The 22,547-nt window shown below is 51.4% G+C and overlaps 2 protein-coding genes across 2 annotated transcripts; one reads left to right on the forward strand and one right to left on the reverse strand.

Moving 5' to 3' along the window:
• Positions 1–1,776: 1,776 nt before the first annotated feature.
• On the forward strand, positions 1,777–6,965 carry SLC51B (SLC51 subunit beta). The gene is made up of 3 exons (XM_082647734.1): positions 1,777–3,084; positions 4,137–4,227; positions 6,774–6,965. Exons 1-3 carry the CDS (start codon positions 2,988–2,990, stop codon positions 6,961–6,963), a joined length of 378 nt encoding a protein of 125 aa, XP_082503860.1. The 5' UTR covers positions 1,777–2,987; the 3' UTR covers positions 6,964–6,965.
• Positions 6,966–8,620: 1,655 nt separating this feature from the next.
• RASL12 (RAS like family 12) lies at positions 8,621–20,880 on the reverse strand. The gene is made up of 5 exons (XM_082647733.1): positions 20,653–20,880; positions 18,652–18,708; positions 12,582–12,655; positions 11,668–11,858; positions 8,621–9,003 (listed from the first exon to the last, which is right to left on the reverse strand). Exons 1-5 carry the CDS (start codon positions 20,756–20,758, stop codon positions 8,628–8,630), a joined length of 804 nt encoding a protein of 267 aa, XP_082503859.1. The 5' UTR covers positions 20,759–20,880; the 3' UTR covers positions 8,621–8,627.
• Positions 20,881–22,547: the final 1,667 nt, after the last annotated feature.

Genomic DNA, 22,547 nt, shown 5'->3' on the forward strand with positions numbered 1-22,547 from the left:
TCCAGTTTGTCAATATCCATAAAATAACTTGCTGGGATTTTGACTGGGGTTGCACTCTATCTATAGATCAAATTGGTAAGAACTGACATCTTGATTAGTTCCACTAATTAAACATCCAAAATTGGAATTGTCTCAAAAGGTATAAATACAATATATACATACTTTTTTAATTGAGGTATAGTTTATTTACAATATTATATGTTTCAGGTGTATAACATAGTGATTCATAATTTTTTAATGTTATACTCCATTTATAGTTATTATAAACTATTCCCTGTACTGTGCAGTATATCCTTGTAGCTTATTTATTTTATACATAGTAGTTTGTACCTCTTAATCCCCTACCCCGATATATTGCCTCTCCCCCTTCCCTCTTCCCACTGGTAACCACTAGTTTGTTCTCTATATCTTTGAGTCCGTTTCTTTTTTGTTATATTCACTATTTCTTTTCTGTTTTATTTTTTAGATTCCACATATAAGTGATATCATACAGTATTTGTCTTTCTTATGACTTATTTCACTTATTTGTCTTTCTTGTGACTTATTTCACTTAGCATAATACCCTTCAAGTCCATCCATGTTGATGCAAATGGCAAAATTTCATTTTTTTATGGCTGAGTAGTATTCCATTATATATATATATATATATATATATACCATATCTTCTTTATCCATTCATCAGTTGATGGACACTTAGGTTGCCTCCATATCTTGGCTATTGTAAATAATGCTGCTGTGAATATTGGGTTGCATCTATCTTTTCTTTTTGAAAAATAAATAAATAAATTTATTTATTTATTAAATTATGGCTGCGTTGGGTCTTCGTTGCTGCGCTCGGGCTTTCTCTAGTTGTGGCGAGTGGGGGCTGCTCTTCGTTGCGGTGCATGGGCTTCTCATTGCGGTGGCTTCTCTTGTTGCGGAGCATGGGCTTTAGGTGCGTGGGTTTCAGTAGTTGTGGCACATGGGCTCAGTAGTTGTGGCTTGCGGGCTCTAGAGCGCAGTAGTTGTGGCACGTGGGCTTAGTTGCTCCGTGGCATGTGGGATCTTCCCCGACCAGGGCTCGAACCCGTGTCCTCTGCATTGGCAGGCGGATTCTTAACCACTGCGTCACCAGGGAAGTCCCTGCATCTATCTTTTCGAATTTGTGTTTTCGTTTTCTTTGGATAGTATATACATACGTTTAAAATACATACAAATACACAAAATATATATTTAGAATATACATACAAAGTACATACATTTAAAAAATGTAATTACATGTATTGCTTTCACGAAGGCAGTACGTGCTCACAAGAAATGTATACAATACAGAAGTGTTCAAAGTGGATGTCCCATGGGTCTAGGCCCCATCCCACTTCCCCAAAGGGAGTTGGTGTTTGGTGTCTTGACCTCCATGCTCTTTTCTCTGTGGGTATTCAGGGGGGCTCTGCATATGCAACAGGGGCCTGTGGCCAATGTTACTCATTGATCCAGGTACTCCTGCATCGGAGACTGGACAGAAACTCACAGCCCTTCTTAGCAAGTGCTCTAGACAGTTGGGGCTGGAACACAAGATCACATCGATTCGCCACTCCTGTAACTTTGTCTTTCCATTATTCAGTATATATATTATATCCTTCAAATGAGTAAGTAGGTAGTAGGCATCTGAGTCCCTGAAAGTCTAAAAAAAAGTCTTTCTTTCCCCCTGACTTCCATCTCTATCTTGACACATGAATGATCATTCATATAGGAAAAACTCAGCTCAATATTATATTTGTGTCAAAATATTTTCCCTCAAAACCTGTAGATGTTTCTTCAGTTTTCTCAGAGCTGGAGAGATGGAGAAAACTCTTTTTATTAGTACCTTGTTCTTCTGTTTGGCTGTTTTCCATCCATTTGTTTTCGGATGTTCCTGGCTGAGCCTCCAAAGGCTGTTTTGGAGTGGAAGGCAGTGTCAGAGCGGGGGGACTTGAGATGGCCTCTGGCCTCTCTTGTTCTCTCTTTGCCTCATTGTCTTCTTAGCCCTATGACATGATTTCATGATTGGTCTGTTCAAAACCCTTCTCCTGTTTTATTTCTTTACTTGGATCTCCATTTCTGTTACCTTTTTCTTCTCCCCACCCCCAGTGATAATTATCCTAATGTGTTGAATGTGTCTTTTTAAAAACGTGTTTTTGTAAAATGTGTGTTGTTGTTTTGTGTGCATATGTGAATTTTCATAAACGGTGTGGCATGCCCCCTTATGATCCTCAGGGATACTTTCTTTGAGATATAAATGCACTCAGGAGTAGAACTGCTGGGTCATGTGTACACTTACTTTGACTAATTTGCTCCCTAGACGGCTGCCCCAGTCTACACGCCCTGGCAGTGCCTAAGGCTATAGCCCCAGAGCCCCGCCAACACACGGCATTATCTACCTTCCAAACTATGCCAATCTAACAGATGTCAAGTGGTGTTTCATTTTGTTTTAATTTTCATTCTTGTTATTACCAAAGAGTTTATTTTCATATTCTTGCTAGCCTTTTGGGTTTCCTATTTTGTAAACTGCCTGTTTATATCCTTTACACATTTATTAGGATTCTAGTCTTTTTCTTCTTAATTTGCGAGAATTCTTTGTATATTCTAGATATCAGTTTCTTCTTGGAGAATGGGAGTCCCTGCAAGAGTCCCACAGCCCATCAGTGGCTCAGTCCTCCTCACTCCCAGGTCTTCCCCACACATGATGAGTTTTCATAAAGATTTGAGTGACTCCCACTTCTATGGTCTCTGCTTCTCCAGGCCCCACCTGTTGCGGGAGTTCCAGCTGTTTTGGTCCTGAGGAGAGCTGGGTTTGGGCAGGGAGGGGAGAGTAAACTGGGGTGGGATACCCAGTTATGCTCTCTGCTTTGTCTCCAGCAGGCTTTGGGGCTTTGCAAAGAGCCAGAACCTAGGAGGCCAGGAGAGCACCTGGGGGCGAAGGGGCCTAAGGAATTTGTTGGCAGAAATATACCCCAATCAGGAGCAGTGGCATGGGCTACAATGAGGAGCTTACTGGAGCCCCACCTGGCACCGAGGTGCCTCAGGAGCTGCTGGAAGAAATGCTTTGGTATTTTCGTGTAGAAGATGGTAAGTGGTGGACACAACACAAAGAGAGGAATCTGGTTGAAGCCCCCTTCATGGTCCCCTCCTCTGCAGCAGACTGCACGTTTCCTCTAAGCCAGGGACCGAGGCTGAGGGGTCTCACTACCCAGAGGGGTCTGGCTAAATTGCACCCTCCTCTTCTCAGGGCTGGCCACTCATTTACTCATCCATCCTGTCATTCACAAATATTTATTAAGTTCCTTCTGTGCACCAGGCACTGTTCTCAGCACTGGGGTTACAGAAGGGAAAAAACAAAAATCTCTGCCCTCATGGAGCATACCTTCTAGTGAAAGAGACAGAAAATCAACAAATGACTAAAATGCATAGTGTGCTGGTGATGCATAATACGGAGAAAAATTAAGTGGAGAAAGGGAATAGCAGGTGTGCTGCAGGGAACATAATGTGGTCAAGGAAGGCCTCCCCAAGAAGGTGGTGTTTGAGTAAAGCTTGCAGGAGGTGAAGGAATTAGCCATGCAGATTATGTGGGGGAAGAACATTCCTGGTAGAGGGAACAGCAAACGCAAAAGCTCTGAAGCTAGATCCTGCCTCACTTGGGTACAGTGTGGACCAATCTTGATTCTCCAAATTCAGATTAGCCACTTCACATGTCTGTGGGCAATGTGTTGAATCCAATTTAACTGCCACCCCTTCTTTCTTTCCTCCCTCCCTCCTTCCCTCCCTCCCTCCCTTCCTTCCTTTTCCCCTTGTACTGCACTTGGCTAGCTCCTAGCAAAACTCTGAAGACTGTGAAGTTTGTCTTCACCCACACTCCTCCTTTGCCCACTATTATTACCCAGCTGCAGTGCTGTCTCCCCCAGGTAGATGAGAGCTTCTTCAGAGCAGAGATCTTATCTCCCTCTCCCCGCCCAACACTGGACTGGGAGTTCCCGCAGGGCAGGGGGCTCATTTTCAGCTTAGAGTCTCTCTACGATACCTGGCCCACAGCACAGGAAGGTTGATGCTGTGAGCTGGTCTGTTAGGGGCCTGAAGGGCACCCAGCCTCTCCTCAAGGTTCTGTCCTGTGTGTCCCTCCCCAGCAACTCCTTGGAATAGTTCCATGTTTGTCCTGGTGGCCGTGGTGGTCGTGATAAGCATTGTCTTCTTGAGAAGGAACACCCAGGCAAAAAGGTGAGGAGCTGGTCTGGGGGTGGTCTCTGGAGGGGGTGGGCCCTGCCCTCCCAAAGGAAACCTAGAGAGGGGTCATCTAGGGGCCTTGGCTGTCCACCCTTTGGGACAGCAAAATGCATCCTTTAGGGTCCTGTGAGAACCCAAAGCTGCTGAAAAACTGGCAACTGTCCCTGATGACACTCCTTGGCCCTGGCCAGCAAACAGGGCGCGGGCTGGTGGTGTATCTCAGAAGTCAGGATCTCTGGCTCTGGAGTCACACAAGCTGGGTTCAAATTCCAGTTCTGCCACTCAGCAGCTGGGCAAGACACTCAATATCTCCAAGCCAGCTTCTTCTTCTATAAATGGCAGTAATAACGGATTCCCTCCTCCTAGGATTGTGGCGAGTGCACAGTGGGGGCTTTTGCAGTTAGGGCTGTTCTTAAAGGGGAAAGGCTTATGCTGCTCCAAGGCCAAATGCAGGGCACGGAAAGAGACCTAAGATCCGTCGGTGCTCCTGGGGTAACTCTGACATCTTTATAACAACAGTACTCCTTAACCCTGGATACACAACCAAATCACCTGAGGAGGAACATTAAAAACACAGAAATCTGTACCTCGCCTTGGAGATTCTGCCACAAAGGGTGGGACCTGGGCATTGGCATTTTGTTAAACTCTCTGGATGATTCCAGGGCTAACTTCTGAGAGCTCCTTGAAGGCAGGGACCACATTTGACTCAATTTGTTTCCCCAAGCAACTGGCACAAAGTCTGGCTCTAGAAGTTATTCAATAAATGCTTGGTTCACTCATTCCCATTCATTCAACAGTTACTATAGCCCTAGTAACTAGCAGTAACTTTGAAACAATAATAATGAGAATCTCTCCCTCAGATCTGTATCATGTTTTACAATTTTAAAGGCACCTTCACATTCTCTCACTTGATCAAGACAGCCCTGTAAGGTGGGGTTGGCACAAATTACCTATTCCCACTGTACAGAATAAGGTCACTGAGGATCCATGGAAGGGTTGGCCTAACCTCCGTGCTCTTCCTTCTGTGCTGTATTTTATGTCATCTATGAATCCTCCTCACAGTTCTGCTGTAAAGCCAGAAAGAAATAACCCAGTGCCCTTTGCTCGCATTGTTAACTAGTCGTTACGAACTGCTATGGCCCAGTCATCATTCATTCCACAGAATAAGCTGAGCACCTGCCCTGCGCTAAGCTCCGCACTGAGAGCGGGGGCTGCAGGGCTGGGCAAGATAGATTCAGCCCTGGTCTTATGGAGTTTACAGTTTGGTGGGGAGATAATTGTAGTTTAGAGTGACAGGTGGCAACTGTGGGACATACAGAGTATTGTGGGAGCACAGAGATGGGATCTGGGGCCTGCGGGGCAAAAAGAGAGAGAGCGAGGGTGGGCTATGGAAGCCTTCCAGACCAAGGGACAGCACACACCAAGCTCGAGGCGGGAGGAGGAGGGCCCGTGAGGCTGCAGTGTGGAGTGTGGGGAGGGCAGGGGGAGGAGGAGGCCAAGAGGCAGCAGAGCCCAGAGTGAACAGGCCCTGGGGGCCATCCTAAGGAGTTCAGGTTCTAGCCCATGGGCATTGGGGAGCCAAAGAAGAGCTCTGCACAGGGACATGAATGGCTTATGTTTTAGCAAGATCAGTCTGGATGCAGGATATAAAAAGACCCAGAGGGTACAGCCTCTAAGAAGGTGACCTTTCCTCTCTCACCCTGTCAGGAAGCATCCCCCTCGACAAGGTCACTTCAGAGACAAGGCAGGTGTCCTCAGAAGCAGCAGACACTGAGATACTCCCCTATGGCCGAAGCAGATTGGGCGGTCGGCTCTAACCACAGCCGGGTCCCTCTACTATGGCCAGGAAACCTAGAGGTGGATACTTTGAGTAGAACCACCTCAGAGGGGAGACATTTGGGAAGGTTATTGGAAGGAAGACTGGATCTTGAATGCCAGGTTAAGGAAGTGGGAGTGGGGAGCCACTGAAGGCGCTTGAGCTGGGGAGTGGTGTGTACGCACAGGGACTTTAGAATCGTGATTTGGTGTGTGTAGGCCAGTTTGGAGAAGTGAGCACCTAGCGGCAGGAAGATTAGTTAGGAATTTCCTGATTAGCTTGTCTAGAGATGGGGTGGAGTGAGGGTGGGGATGGGGTGTGGGGTGACAAGGACCTGCACTAAGTAGGACGACAGCCCTGCGATGAGAAAATGTGGTTTGGTGAAAAGAACACGGGACTCAGGGTCAGGAAACTTAAACGTACGTCCCAGGCATGTGCTCCTTTGGCCCTCTGAGCCCCATTACATCGCCTGTAAGGGGAGCAATAGTAGTTGAGCTCACAGGTGGCGCTGAGGGTTTGGTAAGGTGACACACAGACAAGTGTAAGATGTTTCTCTGCCAAACACCACGGCACCTTCTCGGCTTCTCCCGCAACTGTTCCCAGAACTGGGCACTGGATTTCTACCTCAAACTCACTAGCCCACCTGGGAGACCCAGTCCTGCCCCAAACACTCGGTACCCCAACTCAGGGAACTCACATTCCATAGTGTTTTCTCTCCTCCCAGAAATCAAAAGAGGCTGTCACCAGAAAAACAAACTCCAGAAGTCCTGTACTTGGCCGAGGCCAGAAACAAAGATGACAACAACCTGACCATCCTAAGAGAGACTTTGCTCTCAGAAAAGCCAAAGTTGGCCCAGGTGGAAGTGGACGTAAAAGACAGTGATGTGCCGCCAGTCATTCTTCCGGACCCCTGAGAATCTGCTAGTTAGGGTGCAGGGCAGTGCCCCCGTGGTGTTAGCAGACAGTGAGTGAACTGCAATCAAACTAAAACCCTGTTAGGAAAAAAACGAACAAAACCTTTTTATTAAAATGCTTCTGGATGTGGGCAGTTGGAATTGCATAGTCTGTTCAAATGGCAGTGGTCCACACACAAGCGGCTTGAAACAAAAGTGCAAAATCCAGAGCCAGCCTGTGGGTCAGGAAGCCTGGCCAGGACTCCTCACGTGGCCTTGAGGAGTTCACAGCCTCCCTCTGACCTCGGCTTCTCCGTCTGCAGAAGGTGGCTGAAGCCTGGGCAAGAGCTATTGTTTTCAATCCAAGCTCCTGGAAGGGCTGAGTGAGGAAGGGGCAGGATTCTGGACTCAGAATCCCCTCCCCCTCCCTTCCCCCACCACAGGCCACTCCTCTGCCTGCTGGTCTGCTGAGGGTCCGTGAAAGACTTCCTTTGGGCCAGGGGCCCTGTGGTAAAGAGAGCTAGAAAACTAAGAAACTCCCTGCCTCTGAGACCCTTCTCTTGCTAACCGTGGGATCCCAAAGGAGTGTCGCGATCCCGTGTCTGAGCCACCGTGTTGCAGTATAAGCTGTGGTGGCAAAGCCAAATAATTTATGCAAAAATTTGCTTTATGAACCAAAAATTCCTTAGGTGGTATCTTACAAAAGTGGACTTTGAACACGCAGACCCATTGCCAAGGGTACTAGGTCCTGCCGCACCAGGCTACAAACAGAAAACTGTGCTTCTCCCTACCGGATGTCTGATATAGCCAGTTGTGGGCTCCCTGGAGTCCTGGGTGATTGTCACTGGAGAGAATGACTTTGTTCTGCAGTTTTGATCAGTAAACTTGACAAGGCAGGTCCTGAGGGCCTGCGGACAGAGTCCTTGATTTAAGGTTGTAAAATACGGGGCCCTGCCTCCTGGTGGAAACACACAGGAGGCTCCCTACACTGGCCTACCCGCGGCCCTCTCCCTCTGCCCTCATTGAGAGGCAAAGGACTGGAAATAGGCCTTCCCGGGACACCTTTGCTTCTCACAGGCTGTCCCGTAGGATTATTGCAACTAGATTTTACTTGGATAAACTGTGAGGTTTGTTGCCTGGGGGTTCTGTGAAGTCAGAAGGCAAGGGGAGGGCCAGGCTCTGGCCCTGCAAAACCTGCAGCTGCCCTGCCCTTCCCGTCCACCAGGAGGTGCTGGGACCTCAGGGCAGGATGCTCTCAGGCCCGCACTTATGCAGTGCCTCCTGAAGCTGTCCACCCAGAGCTGTCCACCAGGGGCCACATCAGGCCTGGCTGTAGATGGAGCAGGAGGGGGTGATGGCGCCACGATGGATGCTGCAATTTCCTTCCGCTTCAGGCTGACCCCAGGTCTCTGCGTTGTCACAGTGGCTGTTTCCTTCAGGGTGAGGGATGCGGTGGTTACCATGGAAACCAAGGTCTGGAGGGAATAGGAGCAGAATTTCTGCCTGTCCCTGTTGCTCCTACAGTGAACTGGGTGTCAGGGACACTGCCTGGTGCTGGAGGAGGGGTCAGCTGTCCACCAGAGGGTGAGGGCTGCTGTTCCACCAGAAGGAAAGCCGGTGGTGAGAAGCCAGCTCCTGCCCTGCAGACTGCCCAGCGCTGAGCCTGGAATCCTGAGCAGGGGCCCTCAGAAGATCTTGAAGCCCTTCAACAGTGTCAGGGTGGGTGCCTTGCGCTTGCTCTGAGCCCGGGATGACTTTACAGTGACCAGCTTGGCCTGGGCCACAGCAGGAATCTCCTTCAGGCTAGCAGTAGAAAGTGTGTTGAAGGCGCAGCTGGCCAGCCCATGCCGGGCCGTGAGTGGGGCCTGGTAATGCAGGGCCCTCTCCTCGGAGATGAAGAGGGGCCTGGCCAGGGAGTTCTTCTCCATCTCCCGCCGTGCCTCCCGTACTGCCTCATGGAAGACGTGCTGCACGTGCTCGAAGTCCAGGCACGCAGAGACCTCGAAAAACAGGCACCCGAACCTGCCCGCCAAGGCCACGCCCTCTGCCTGAGTGACCTGCCTGGCGGGGAAGCAGGGTGAGGCAGGGTCAGGAGCATGCATCCAAGTCAGGCAGGCCCAGGCCTACACCTGGATCCTCACTTACTAGCTCGGTGACCATCTTCATCTCTCTGAGGCTCAGTTTTCTCATCAGTAAAATGGGATAATGAGAGCTGCCTCTCAGGGTTGTTAAGATTAAGAAGACGATTTGTGTCAAGTGCCTAGCACAGTCCCTGCTTAATAAGTGGCGGCTGATGTCACCGAAGCCAGAATTTCAGAACGAGGCCGAGGGGAAGGGAGAAGCTGGCCCAAAGTCCCTGGCTAGACCCTGCCTGTGGCCAGAGGAAGATGGGTATTCCCAGCCCCACATCTCCTTGACTCCCTTGGTCAGGAAATGAGCCACCCTCAGCCCTGGCATGTGGGATCAGCTCTGGGGAAAGGCAGTGGTCTGGTTGGAAGGATGTGAGACCACAGTGTCCACAGAGGCCTGGTGGGCTGAGGTCCTGACTCAGGACGCCTGTGGTCGGCAGAGGTCTCAGGGCTCGTGGCAGGGAGTTTTGTCGCTTGCCCAGGAGAGAGGCAGGAGAGAGCAAGGGTGACAGCACGAGAGAGGGAGCAGCACCTATTCCCAGCTTCATCTTGTACCACTTCCCATGATGATGAGATCGAGTATTTGTAACTAGGAAGGTCCTGAAAGCCATGGGAATCAGGGTGAGAGAAAAATACTGGCCCTTGGATAGGTCAGATGTCCAGAAGAGGCAGGGGGCAGGCGGGGGGGAGGGGTCCCTGAGGGCTGGAGGCCAAGGTTTCAATGGCTAAATCTCACTGCTGAGCTGCCTCACCTGCCATTCCTGAGGACAGTGGCACAGCCTGGGAGCTGAGAGGGGACACCAGGGTGGGTATGGTGGGAAAAGGTTTCTGAGCCAAGGTTAATTTGGCAGGAGCAAAGGCTGGAAGTGGGCTAGCTCAACAGACAGAGGGAATGGCTGGGACAAAAGCGTCAGGGACAGAGCACCTGATCCATTCCCCAACCAGGGTTGGTGTCCTGACTGTCAGCTCACAGATTCCTGAGGAACTCCTTTTGAAAGAATACTTGGTATTATGTGCCTTTGTGATGAACCTGAATCTGAAACTTTGTCATTGTGGGGCTTGAATAATGAGCTTTCGGAAACAAGAACCCCATACGTGCATGTATGTGCGTGAATGGATGAGCCGGGCATATAACATTATTACCCTTTTTCTTATTTTGGCGTAGCCTAGCGAAAATGTTATCAGTGGTTATCACTGCTCTAACCCACATTTTACCCTTTAGCTGCAAGACACTCATGGGAGACATTGACCAATGCTCAGCTAAAAATTACATTGTCTGTGCCCATCAAATCCTGACCTACCAACCTCGGGACTTGACCAAAGAAGGAAGTGGGGACAAATCTCATGACTCCTTAGGGAAACGATGCTGCTTTGCTCTTTGCCCCCAAACCACTTTTGGACAATCCCACTGGTAAATATTGGGACCAAAACAGTGGCCTAGTTTTTTTCCTCATATTTAAAACTGGTTTATTCACAATCCAGTCTTCTGATCCCTATTCTAGGCTCTGCGGGATCTGTGATTCCTCAAAGACTACCTTTTGGCTTTAAGATCACACAACTTTGCTCATTCCCTGAGATGGAATTTGTCTGGGTCTGAGGGTCTGCCCACCTTTGAAGGCTCCTACCGTGAGCACCCTTCATGAGACCACACCCCATTTCCCCACTGCCCATCAGCCCCGATCTATATTAAGTGTTCCCTCCTTCCTAACATCAGTCAGTGGGCCTTTGGGGCCTGGGGAAGAAGGAGTGACCAGCCCTGAGAAGGAAGGGACGGGAGGAAGGCTGGTGGGGGGTGCCCTACCTCGCAGGTGGACTGGCCACACAGGACGGATGTGCTGGAGAGGGCCAGTGGGGTCACCCATCAGGTGGAGGCATCACAGTCTCAAACGCCTCAGGGGCCAGGCAGGCAACTTGGGTGTGTGGGGAGGGTGGAGGTAAGCCACGGGGAGTGTGAGGCCTGTGTTCAGCTGGAGGGGGCACGCCCCACCTCGAAGCATTCCAATTCCCGCTCTTTTAAAACACTGTGCCAGCCAAGCAAAATACGGCTGCAGCACTCAGTGGTCATCTGTCCTCTGGCCCAGTCTGTGGTCTCCGATTCAACTCCAACTCTTTCTAAGAGAACCTGCCCTCAGCACAGCCAACTGCGGGAATGAGCCTGGGGACCACGCTTGGGTGAGGCGAAAGCTGGTTGGACCAGGGCAGACACCTGACCCAGGTGGCCAATTAGAGCCTCTCTCCCCAGAATTGGAATTGGGCACTGGATGACCAGCCAGCTGTGGGGAGTGGAAACATAAGGTCATATAGTCTCAGGAAAGCAAGGGTGAGGCTGAGAGAGACCTCAGAGCCTCAGGAGGATGGGAGGAGTGGCCTCTCTTCCGACTTTCAGGGTCCAGCTCCTGTGCAGCCCAGATGCTCTTCCCTTCCTGCCCTTGGCTGCCTGGAAGCCCTGCCCACCGTATCCTTACAACACACCCCCTTCTATCTACATCCAAGGGGATTACTCTTCTTAGCAGCCAAATAATCCCTGAAGATGACACCGCTTTTACGAGAAAGGAGAAGGCGAGCTCTAGGGTGTGGGACAAAATGCCGCACTCACCTGTACTGGGCCATGTCCAGCTTGTTGCCCAGCAGCAGAGCAGGGTAGTTGCGCTGTGTCTCCTTCTCATGCAGAGCGAGCAGCTCCAGGTAGCTGCTGCTGCCCTCGAAGCTCTGGCGGCTGTCGACGCTGTACACCACCAGAAAGGCGTGGGCCCAGTTCAGGTAGCGCTCACAGTTCCTGGGGGTGTCCTGGGGCAAAGGAGGGCAGCCTCTGTCAGGGGCAGAGGAGGCCAGGGTACAGGCCTTCACCTGAGCTGTCTCATCCCACTTCCCCACTCCCTGCATCTCTGTATATTGTTCCCCAGCAGGGCCCTTTTCAAAGGGGCACTTGAGTGTGGATTTGGCCTGTTGTGAAAGGAGACATTGTTTCTGAGCCTCACTCCCACCACCCAGCCCCAGACTTGGAGACCTCGGCCTCTGGGGCACAGAGCCAAGACTCTGGCATGGTCCCTACAGAGACCTGGCTGTGCCTGGGCACTGCTGGTTTGGGGTCAGGTTCACGGTGCCCCTTTGGCTTCTGAGAAGAACTGGCATCCAGCCTTGGCGGGGGTGGTGAGGACACAGGGAGATGTATGTACTGGGCGGCGGGGCAAGGTTGGGCCAGGGGAGCCTCTGTGTAAACACGTGTGTGCACCTGTCTCCACGCGTACACAGACGTCAAGCCCCAGAGCACAGAATCTCAGAGCTGACACCGACAATCATCAGGTCTCCCCAGGCCCCTTCCTATCCCTTCTCATTTGGCACATCAATAGATTCAGGCCCAGAGAGGTCAGCACCTCAATCAGGAACACATAGCAAATTGGAGCTTAAAAGGTTTACAGAGTCCCATCTGAGGTCCACACTCTGGAAGCAGGACTTCCCAAGAGGCTGCATTGACTCTCAGCTCTTCATGGGTCATGGGGGTAATGTTACCAGGTCTGCAGTGTCCATGACCCTCAGGTGGACAGGCTGGTGGTCCACGGTCTCCTCAGAGCTGTAGGTATCCTCTGCAACACAGACGGTCAGCCCAGTCAGAGGCAGGGCAGGCCACTCGATGGTAGGCTGGGTCTGAGTTCCAGCTTCCCTTTGCTGGATCCCTGTGCGCCCCTGGGGGACTTGCTCTGGGGCTGGCTGAGCCAGGACCACTGGAAAGACCCTGGCTCTCACCCACATGGAGGACACGGGCAGACCCTCCCACCAAGGAGATGCTGCTCCACCTGTCAGGCCCAGAGCACCCGAGGGCACTCATAGAACATGCCACAGGGTATGGGATTGTGTTCTGGGTCCACCCACCACACCTGTAGGATGGAGTGTGTGTGGCTCACGGGCCCAGTGAGCAGCAGAGGCCTCAGGAGCTGCACTGCCAGCCCCTCCCACCTGAACCCCAAGCTTCTCCACCCCCTTCTCTCCAACCACAGTACCTGGCCCACAGGAAGACCCCAAGGACAATCAGGACAACCCTCTGGCCCCCGGTGGGGAAGGGACAAGAAAGGAGAAGCACACAACATGATTAAGGCAGGGGCCGGGGGCGGGGGGCGGGGGGCGGGGAGGTGGGTCAGACCCTGTTTAGAAGACCCGAGAAGGAGGGGCAGGGGATGGGGGAGGGAAGGACTGGGAGTTTGGGATTAGCAGAGGTGAACGATTATATACAGGATGGATAAACAACAAGGTCCTACTGTATAGCACAGAGAACTATATTCAATATCCTGTAATAAATCATAATGGAAAAGAATATTTTTAAAAATGTCTCTGTGGGCTTCCCTGGTGGTGCAGTGGTTGAGAGTCTGCCTGCCGATGCAGGGGACACAGGTTCGTGCCCGGGGCCGGGAAGATCCCACATGCCGCGGAGCGGCTGGGCCCGTGAGCCATGGCCGTTGAGCCTGTGCGTCTGGAGTCTGTGCTCCGCAACGGGAGAGGCACAACAGTGAGAGGCCGGCGTACCGCAAAAAAAAAAAAAAAAAAAAGTCTCTGTGTATACCTGAGTCACTTTGCTGTACAGCAGAAACTGGCACAACGTTGTAAATCAACTATATTTCAATAAAGAAAAAGAGGTCCCAAGAAGGTTTTACAAGTAATCCTTGTCAAAATAATAGCAGAGGAATCTAGGATGGTTGAAAGTTTTAGGTTGGAGATGGGAATCAAACCCAACTTCAGCTACTTTTTAGCTGTGTGCCTTGGTCAAGTCATTTCAGCATTCTGAGACTCTGTTTCCTCATTTTAAAATAGGGATGATGTGATAACACTGGCTAACAGTTTTCAGGTTTTTACTCCGTGCCAGGCGCTGTGCTAAATGCTTGTCCCTGCACCATTCACAGGGCTGCATGAGGACTGGATGGGCCGCTAGGCATGGGGCCTGGCCCTCCACAAATGCCCAGTAAAGGACAGTGGGGACATAGTGCTCCAAAGTTTCCAGGGCAGGTTCACATTCCTAGGTGATTTTTTTTTTTTTTACTTTTTATTTTGAAATAATTTTAGACTCATGTAGAAGTTGCAAAATAGTACAGAGAGTTCCTGTGTACTCTTCCCCCCCTCCCCCCAACGTTAGCACCTTACATAACCATAGTACCATGGTCAAAACCAGGAAATTGACATTGGTACCATACTATGAACTACACCACTGACCTTATTTGGATTTCATGAGTTTTTACAAATTGTTTTCTCTAAGTCCTCATGACCTCAAACCTGAGAAAGTATCAAGTGGCCAGGTCTGCAAAGAGGACCTCACTGTCACAATCATTCTCCCTACCCCCAACTTTCCCCTGTGCCACTGGCCCACACATGTGAGTGTACTTGGCCCTCACCTTTCCCTGGGGGTGGTGGTGCCCCTGTGCCCCAAGTGACCCCAAAGAAGAACCCTCTGGGCAGAACTGGAGCCCTCTCTGCCTGTTGGTAGCAGCCACTGTGAGAAGCGTACCCCCCAGCCGTGGCGGAATTCTCTCTGAGGGCCATTGGCAGCTAAGCCAGGCCTGGACACATGCCAGGTCCACTAGCAGCCGGCAGGACTCATAGACAGCTCCCGTCCCCAGCCTGCTGTGGGGACTTGGATAAATAGCCGTTCTTGTTCAAAGACAAAAAAAAAAAAAAAAAAAAAAAAAATCTCATGGAAAATATGCCCCAAATGTTTAACTATATTTGGTGCAAGAAGAGCTGCCCCTGGATACCTATATCTCCTTCAGAATTTTCTTTATTTTCCTGCCAGAGTTGTCTGATGCATGCCTTTTAGGTGCTTCCCAGCTTCTGTGCCCAAACAGGCACCATGCTGTGCCCAGCCCAAGGAAATATATTAGCCCAACCTTGGTCTCCTACAGTCCCTTAAATGCAACAGCCTTTTGAGGTTGCTGTTAGCTCTTCCATAGAGAGATGACAGGAAGGTGAGGCCCAGAAAAGAAGAGAACTCTCCCACAGCCACACAGCACCCTATCAGAAGGAACTTGAACTTGGGGCTCTACAGTGGGACCCCCTCACTCCCTCTGCTCAGTGGACAAGCCAATTCTCCAGCTCTATCTGTGCAGAATACAGGGAAAGAGCAGAAGCTCCCCGTCCAGCTGAGGCCGTGGAACATGCATGGGCAAAGTGGAGAAGGCTCAGAGGTCATGAAATCATCTTATCCAGCTCCCTCCCCCTTTGCAAGTGAGGTGACTCCAGGGGCTGGGGGTGCAGTGGGGGCTCCTTTCCAAGTCACAGTAATGTCCTGCCTCCCCATCACAAAGTCCCTGCCCTCTGGTCATTCTAGAGTCCTTTACTAAATACGGGTTTCATAACTGCTAGTTCTAAATAACATTCTTAGGACTTAAATGCTGAGAAAAGATCCCTTTCCCGAAGTATTTTTCTCTCATTTACAGCAATAATTTTTAAAATGTCACTAAAGGAGCTCTGGTCAGAGTGTGTATGGGATGATGCTTCAGAAATGGTGCCTGTACCCTTGTTGGAGCAGGATGAGGAGAAGAGCGGTGAGAAGCTTGTCATTCTGCCCTGGGCAAACCAGGTGAGATGCCCCCAATCCCTCTGTGAGAGGAGGGTGTCCTCCTGGATACCCCTGCTCGCTTCCTGGAGTGCTCAGCACAGGTGAAGCCCTTTCACAGGCACTGACTCTCTTGGCTCCTACCAACTCTAACAGTCACAACGTATAACAAGGCACAGCTCACACACAGAGCACAGTCTATTAGTCCTATCTTCCAGATGGGGAAACCAAGGCTCAGAGAGCCCAGTGCCACACAGACTTCTGACTTCAGGTCCTCGATAGCATAAGGCCACCCTTAGTGGAGGGCAACTGGAGTGGTGTCTCATCTTCCTTTGTACCTGAGGTTCTCCATGATCTTAGGCAAACCACTGAGCCCTCTCTGCCTCAGTTTCTTTACCTGTAAAATGGGGATAATAATAGGAGCTCTTCTTTAAAGGGTAATCCTAAAACCAAAATTCAAACCCCATGTTTAACAGCATCTGTGTTGTGCCTAGCACTGCACTCCAAGCTGGAGATAGGAATGAACATCACAGGTGTCCACCCTCAAGAGGCCCCTTTGAGCTCAAGCTCTTGGAAGGTGTTTGAAAAGGGGGGAAAGGGTGGGGCTTCCCTGGTGGCGCAGTGGTTGAGAGTCCGCCTGCCGATGCAGGGGACACGGGTTCGTGCCCCGGTCCAGGAAGATCCCACATGCCGCGGAGCGGCTGGGCCCGTGAGCCATGGCCGCTGAGCCTGCGCGTCCGGAGCCTGTGCTCCGCAACGGGAGAGGCCACAACAGTGAGAGGCCCGCGTACAGAAAAAAAGAAAAGGGGAAAGGGTGGTTTTACATCTCCACATGGCTAACTCTTCTTTGGATGCTCAGACCTTTCTCCACAGAAGGAAAGGCTCTGGTCCGAGAGTCCCCCCCTGTTGCTGGAACCAGCCATGGGATAGTGGTGGGAATGTTCAGACAGTGGACAGGACCCCCAAGGAGCAGCACTGGCCTCCCAGAATGGCCGACAGGAGAGCGTCTGGCCATCTCTCCAGCTCAGAAGCTCTCAGGGTGTGGTACGAGACAAAAGGCTGAGGTGACTAACCACTGTGGAGCTGCCACACCCCCACCTCAGACCGTCTGACCACGCATTCCCCTACCAGTTCAGAACTCCAAAATTGCTCAACCAGGAAGCTCAAACCACCACTGTAATAGGCACCTCTGGTGGGACCCTGCCTGAAGGGTATGGATGGGAGACAGGAAGAAGAGAGACTGGAGATAGGCTGCCAAATAAAATACAAGATAACCAGTTAAATTTGAATTTCAGATAAACAGCTGATACTTTTTAGTATAAGTATGTTCCATGCAATATTTGAGGTAGGCAGAATCTGTCTTTTGAGCCACTGTCCTTGAGAATCTCCGTTTTCCCTTCCCAGACATCCCTGCTGTGTGCCTTCCCTTCCCACCCACTCCCCCACCCCGCCCATCTGACTTCGTGCTCCTGTGTCTCACTCCCCTGGGCACTGACCTCTGCTAATCGATGGGCTCCCCTCAGACCTGCTGGTGACCCTGGCCCACAAAGCTCCTTGGGCCTGCTTCCTCCGCTGTAGCCGAGGGGCTGTGTCAAAGCACAGGCGGTCACACCAAACTTTGAGGAACAAACCCCTTAAGGACTGTCCGCAAGTTGCCTACCCTGCATTCCTGACTTAGCCAGGGGACCCCCTCTGCTTCCTCTGCTTGACCCCTGGGGTTCTGTGTAAGATCTCCGTGGAAGAGGGGATTCTGCTACGTAAGGAATAAATTCTAAAAACACTGGACCAAGTAGCCTTGACATCCCTTCCTGCTCTGACACTGGGATTCAACATCCCAGCCTGGACTGAGGGGCTGAGGGGCACCAGTGGGCTGAGGAGCCCTTTCCTTCAGACGTGAAGGGCGCAATCCATCAGAGGTCTGCTGCCGGTGGTGCTGCACTGTGGAGGTTTCATTTGTGGGACCCCAGGGTCCTCCCGGAGCCCTGGGTTTCCTCAGAGGGCCTTCAGGGGTTCCACAAACGCCTTATTCAATTCTTATGAAGGGGGAAGATAATCTAAGACTGCAACCTCCGTTTCCAAAGAGCAAAGAGCATCCAGACACCCCATTTTTCTCAGTGGAAAGTTTACCATAAAGAAATGCTATAAATGTGAGCTTTAAGTTACAGTTATATTAATAAAATTCTGCTTTTACGTATTTAGATATTGGGCTTCCATGTAAGAGGTTATTTGAGGAAAAGGTCCTGCTGCTAAAATTAATTTTCAGAAACAGTGATCTAATTAACTTGGGCGAATCTCAGCCACCACAGATGGGAAGCCATTTGAGGAGAAAGAAGGAAGGAGAAGCGAATACGCATTCAATGTCTCTGTGGGTCAAGTATTACGCTACGTCTTTTACATGTGTTATTTCATTAATCCTCACAGTAATTCTCTGAGATAGGTATTTTTATGCCCATTTCACAGATGAGGAAACAGAAGCTCAGAGAGCTTAGGTGACTGCTTCAAAAGTGCACAGCCAATAAGTGACAAAGCCAGGATTCAAACTCAGCTCTGACACCAGGGCATCCCTTTTTCCAATACACCATCATGATACAGCTACCAAACAAGACTAGTTTTCTTGTGTGGTTAAAAAACTGGTTTAGAAGCCAGTATTACTAGGGAATTTCCCAAATGTCTTGTCCAGCTTTTGTGGAAAAGTACACGGAATAACCATCTGGAAGAAAAACACTTAATGGATGTGCATATTCTGCAATGCTCGTTTTTTTTTTTTTTAAGTTTCATCATACTTCATATTTTAGGGCAAAGCAACTTCTCTCAGTTCTCTTAATTGGGCTAACCTCCAAGTTGTCTGGGGTGAGCTGAGGAAGGGTACATTTTTGGAACTTAAAACATTTTGTCGCATGGGCTGAGTCATCCTGGTGGCTCCTCCCCTCGGCCCCCAGATGTGTGGTCCTGGTCAGGCCTGGGCCCACCACGGCATATGTGTGTTTGCAGGGGAGATCCAAGTGGGCACGGCAGGAGGGACAGGGGGGAGTGGGCCCTTACCCAAGTTGGGGTCATATTCACTGATAAACCTCCTGGTCAGAAACTTCACCGTCAGGGCTGCAAGAAGGAGAAAGAAGTTGGCTCAGTCTCCCCATCGTGTCTGGCTGCTGGGCCCTGGAGCCTGCCCCTCTCATTTTAGGGAGGACTTATCTAGCCTCTGTGACCCCTCTGCTCTCTGGAGAGCGGGGGAACTGGTTTGAGAGGCTCAGAGGAAACCAGAAATATGGGGAACCATGTCCTTCCCGGTTGCATTCTGGGATGTTTTATTTTGGAGGGGGATGGCGGCGAGAAAACAAATGAGAGGCAAGCCTAAGGGGCGTTTGTGAAGACCCTAACTAAGGGGTCTGGACCCAGGCAAGCAGTTACCTTAGGGCCAACTTGCTGAGACTCTAAGTGAAGAGAGACCTCCCCCACCCTTGACAAGGCACAAAGACTCTGAAGTGTGGAGGCATTTATCCCAGCTTTGGCTACAAGCCAAAGAGAGAGTAAGAGCTGAGTTATCAGTGGGTGATCTCTGGGAGGGATATGAAGCCCCGAATCCCAAGTAAACACACTCTAGTCCTCAGTCCTCGAGTCTTGGCTCTAAGGCCTCCACACTCATCATGGGAGGGTCACAGAACATAAAACCTGGGGAAGTTCTCCCCAGGTGGAATGCATTAACAAGATTTTGTTCAGAATTTAACCACATAAAGCTGAGGGCCAGCCCACTACTCTACTGAACTCTTAAAAAGTAATGCAGTATTTTAAAGAAAATCCTTAAAATTCTTTCCCAGGATTCCTAACAGTGTCAGTTTGCAAACTAATACCCAGGGAATACGTATTTTAAAATTTAAATTCTTTCATTCAAGTAGTCACTGGCTAAACTGTACCAGTGACAGAGCCACAGATAACAATTTGATTTTCAAAGGGAAGAGGGCAAATCTTTTCTCTAGGAAAGCATGATCCAGAGTCCCATCTCTGAGCCGGGGGCGCTGGCTTCAAAAGAGGAGAGTAGGCGCCCGCTGAGTCTCACAGCTGAGTCCATGATGGCCATTCACTAACGGCTGCAGCTGGAAAACAGCCAGTGGAGAAGCCCCCTCTGCCTTCCCCCCTTCAGCTGCCTGGGACTGGGAATGGTGGGGAGAGCGGTGAACCCTTTTTCTGGATCTTTGCCTATGGTGACACCCCCCACCCCCACCCCCTGGGCTCCAGCTGGGCTCCAGCTGCCAAAGGTGGTGAAGGCAGAGTTCAGTGTTGATAGAAATGGCCTGAGTGTAAATCCAAGCGCTTTGTTCATTAAGGACAGGTCGGAGGCACCTGAGACCATAGTCCAATGTGTTTTCGTAAAGTCAAGAGAGGCGTTTGACTTGAAACAAATACATTTGATAAGAATTCACACTTTGTTCCAGAATCCCAGAGAATTGGGGTGGGGAGTGGGTAGCGGCCTCTCCCTGGGAAATTCCCAAAAGCCAGCGACTCTTACCACCTCCCTTCAGGGGCCTGGGGCCCCTTCTCCCCTTGGCCTAAATCAAGGAGCAGCAAGGCTGCGACTGAGCTCCGTAGGGGCCCTGGGCTGGGGATCAGTGCCTAACAGGTCCCTTTGGTGCCTGTCACCAGGGCTGACGGCTGGCCAGGAAGAGGAGATGGAGGGCGGTGAACGGCAAGGGGGAGACCAGCAGAGGACTGGGAGACACAGAGACAGAGGGGAGACAGCTGGGGTCACAGACAAGGAGGACACAGACACAGTAGGGAGACACAGAGGGAAAGACAGGCCAGGAAGAGAAGACAGCTAGCTGAGAGCTGGAGGAGCTGAAAACAAGCTGAGGGAGAACCAAGCAAGAAAAGCTGAGGCAAAGAAGGTATATACCATCACGGCGTCTCATCCAACCCACCTGGGCGCAAGAAGCCCCGAAAGCCAGTGGAAGAGCCTGCCCGCAAGCCCACAGCGCCCCGTTCCCTCCACCGCTCCCTGTCTCTCGCGTCCCCGCCTGACCCCTTCCCTCCCGCCCGCACCCCACTCACCAGACTTGCCCACCCCGCGGCGCCCCAGGATGGCCAAGTTGACCTCGAGGGGTGCGCTCTGCTGCTGCCCGCTGCCCGCGCGGGGTTTCCCGAACACCGAGGACATGGCGACGCTGCGGAGAGGGAGACGGGTGCTGGCCTAAGGGCCCCGAGCAGCGTGCCTGCCCGTAGGGGCCCTCGGGAGCGAGTGGCGGCCTCTCTGGCACTCGCGGCCCCGGCGGCGTCGGCCTCCCGGGCCCCGCGCCTAGCAGGCAGCCTTCCCGCGGCCAGGCCCGACCGTGCGGGGAGGAGGGGCCGGGGGAGCCCGGCGGGCGGGGCCGCCCAAGCGCCGCCAAACTCCTTGTAAGGGCTGCGGAGACCCCTGCGAGCGGAAAGGATCTCCGGCCGGCCGCGCTCCCCAGGGCCTTGCTGGACCTCGAGGGCCGGGCGGCGCTGTCACCCTTCGGAGCGACCCCAAGACCCGGCGGGAAAGGACAAATACCGGAGAGAGGGAGGCCAGGGATAGGGGCACTGAGGGGAGGGATGTTTCCAGCCTTGTTTGAACCTCCACTCAGTCACTTCCCATCAGCAAGAAGATCCACCCCTCCTTTTGTTTTACCCAGCTGGCCCCGCCTCCTCCTCCGGGAAGCCTGCCGGGTTCCGAGCCTGGTCCTTTCTCTGGATCACAAGCCAGCTCCGCCTTGGCACACAACTTCCCCGACCACATTACTCTGCCCTTCGGTGTGGGGACTCTCAGGCATCACTACAGAACCCGTAAAGAATCCTAGCTTCTGGGAACGGGGTGGGGGGGGCGGGGGGGGGAGCTGGGGGGAGACGACTTTACTAAGATTTCATGGCCAATCTGGGTCCAGCTTCAAGAAATCAAACCCATTCTGGATTACTGTTTTCTCCCTGATTGGGAGCTAATGAGTCCCATGTGTTTGTGGCCTAGTGTGTAAATGGGGCATTTTATTCTAAAACCTGGCACTCCCTCTTGCCTATGATTCTGGGATTAGTGGATGAGCCTGGCAGGGTCACCTGTCATTCCCCTTGAAACCCGGGGTAAATCTGGTCATGCTGGAAACAGGGCAAAGGGCTGACATGAGGAATCTGGACATTTAGGATCTAGTGCCAGCTCTTTCACTGGTGACCTTAGGCAAGTCATCTCACCTCTTTGGGCTTTGGTGTCCCCATCTATAATACTAAAGGAAGGGGAAAATAAATCCAATTCAAGCCTAATGGAGAGTGACAAAATAAACCCTGGGTTCTATGTCTGAGTACTTTCTAGAACCCTGTGGGACCTCTCTTTTGGAATACACTCCAGGCTTGAGTGGAGAAAGATATGGGAGTCTCAGAGACTTCTCACTGCAGCCCTTCCCCTTCCAACCCCAAACCCCTATCCTCCCATAGCTAATCTACCCACCCATGTGCAAAAGAAACCAGGAAAACCCAGGTCAGCAGGCGGAGGGTCTGGAGTCAGAGCCTGATGGTAATAACTTCTCCTCAACCAAGAGAGAAAATTATTTTCCAGGACAGGACATGAATACCGACTCAGCCTAATAGTGTTTCTGGAGATCATGGTAAACCAGCTGTGTTATTAAGACTCTAAGGTGTTGGGAGGAATTTGTTTAGATTACACCCACAGGCCAGAATCGCTCACAGAGCTAATGGCCAAGGGTTTTCCTTTGAGTTGTAGAAGGAGAAAAAGTGGGAGCCAAGTTCTAGCCACATCCCTGGGCTGGCCCTAGTCCTGGGAGGACAGACAGGTTCTGGGTGGGGCTATGGGGAGACTCAGTCTCACTGGAGGACTGCTGGAGAGAGGGCAGGCTGTGGACCCCCAGAGGCCCAACTGGGAGTAAACCTGGGCTCTGCTACTTCCCTACTTATGTGATTCTGGGGGAGTTACGTTCCTTATC

The sequence above is a fragment of the Grampus griseus genome (assembly GCF_964374135.1).
Source record: "Grampus griseus genome assembly, chromosome: 2".
Lineage (NCBI taxonomy): Eukaryota > Metazoa > Chordata > Mammalia > Artiodactyla > Delphinidae > Grampus > Grampus griseus.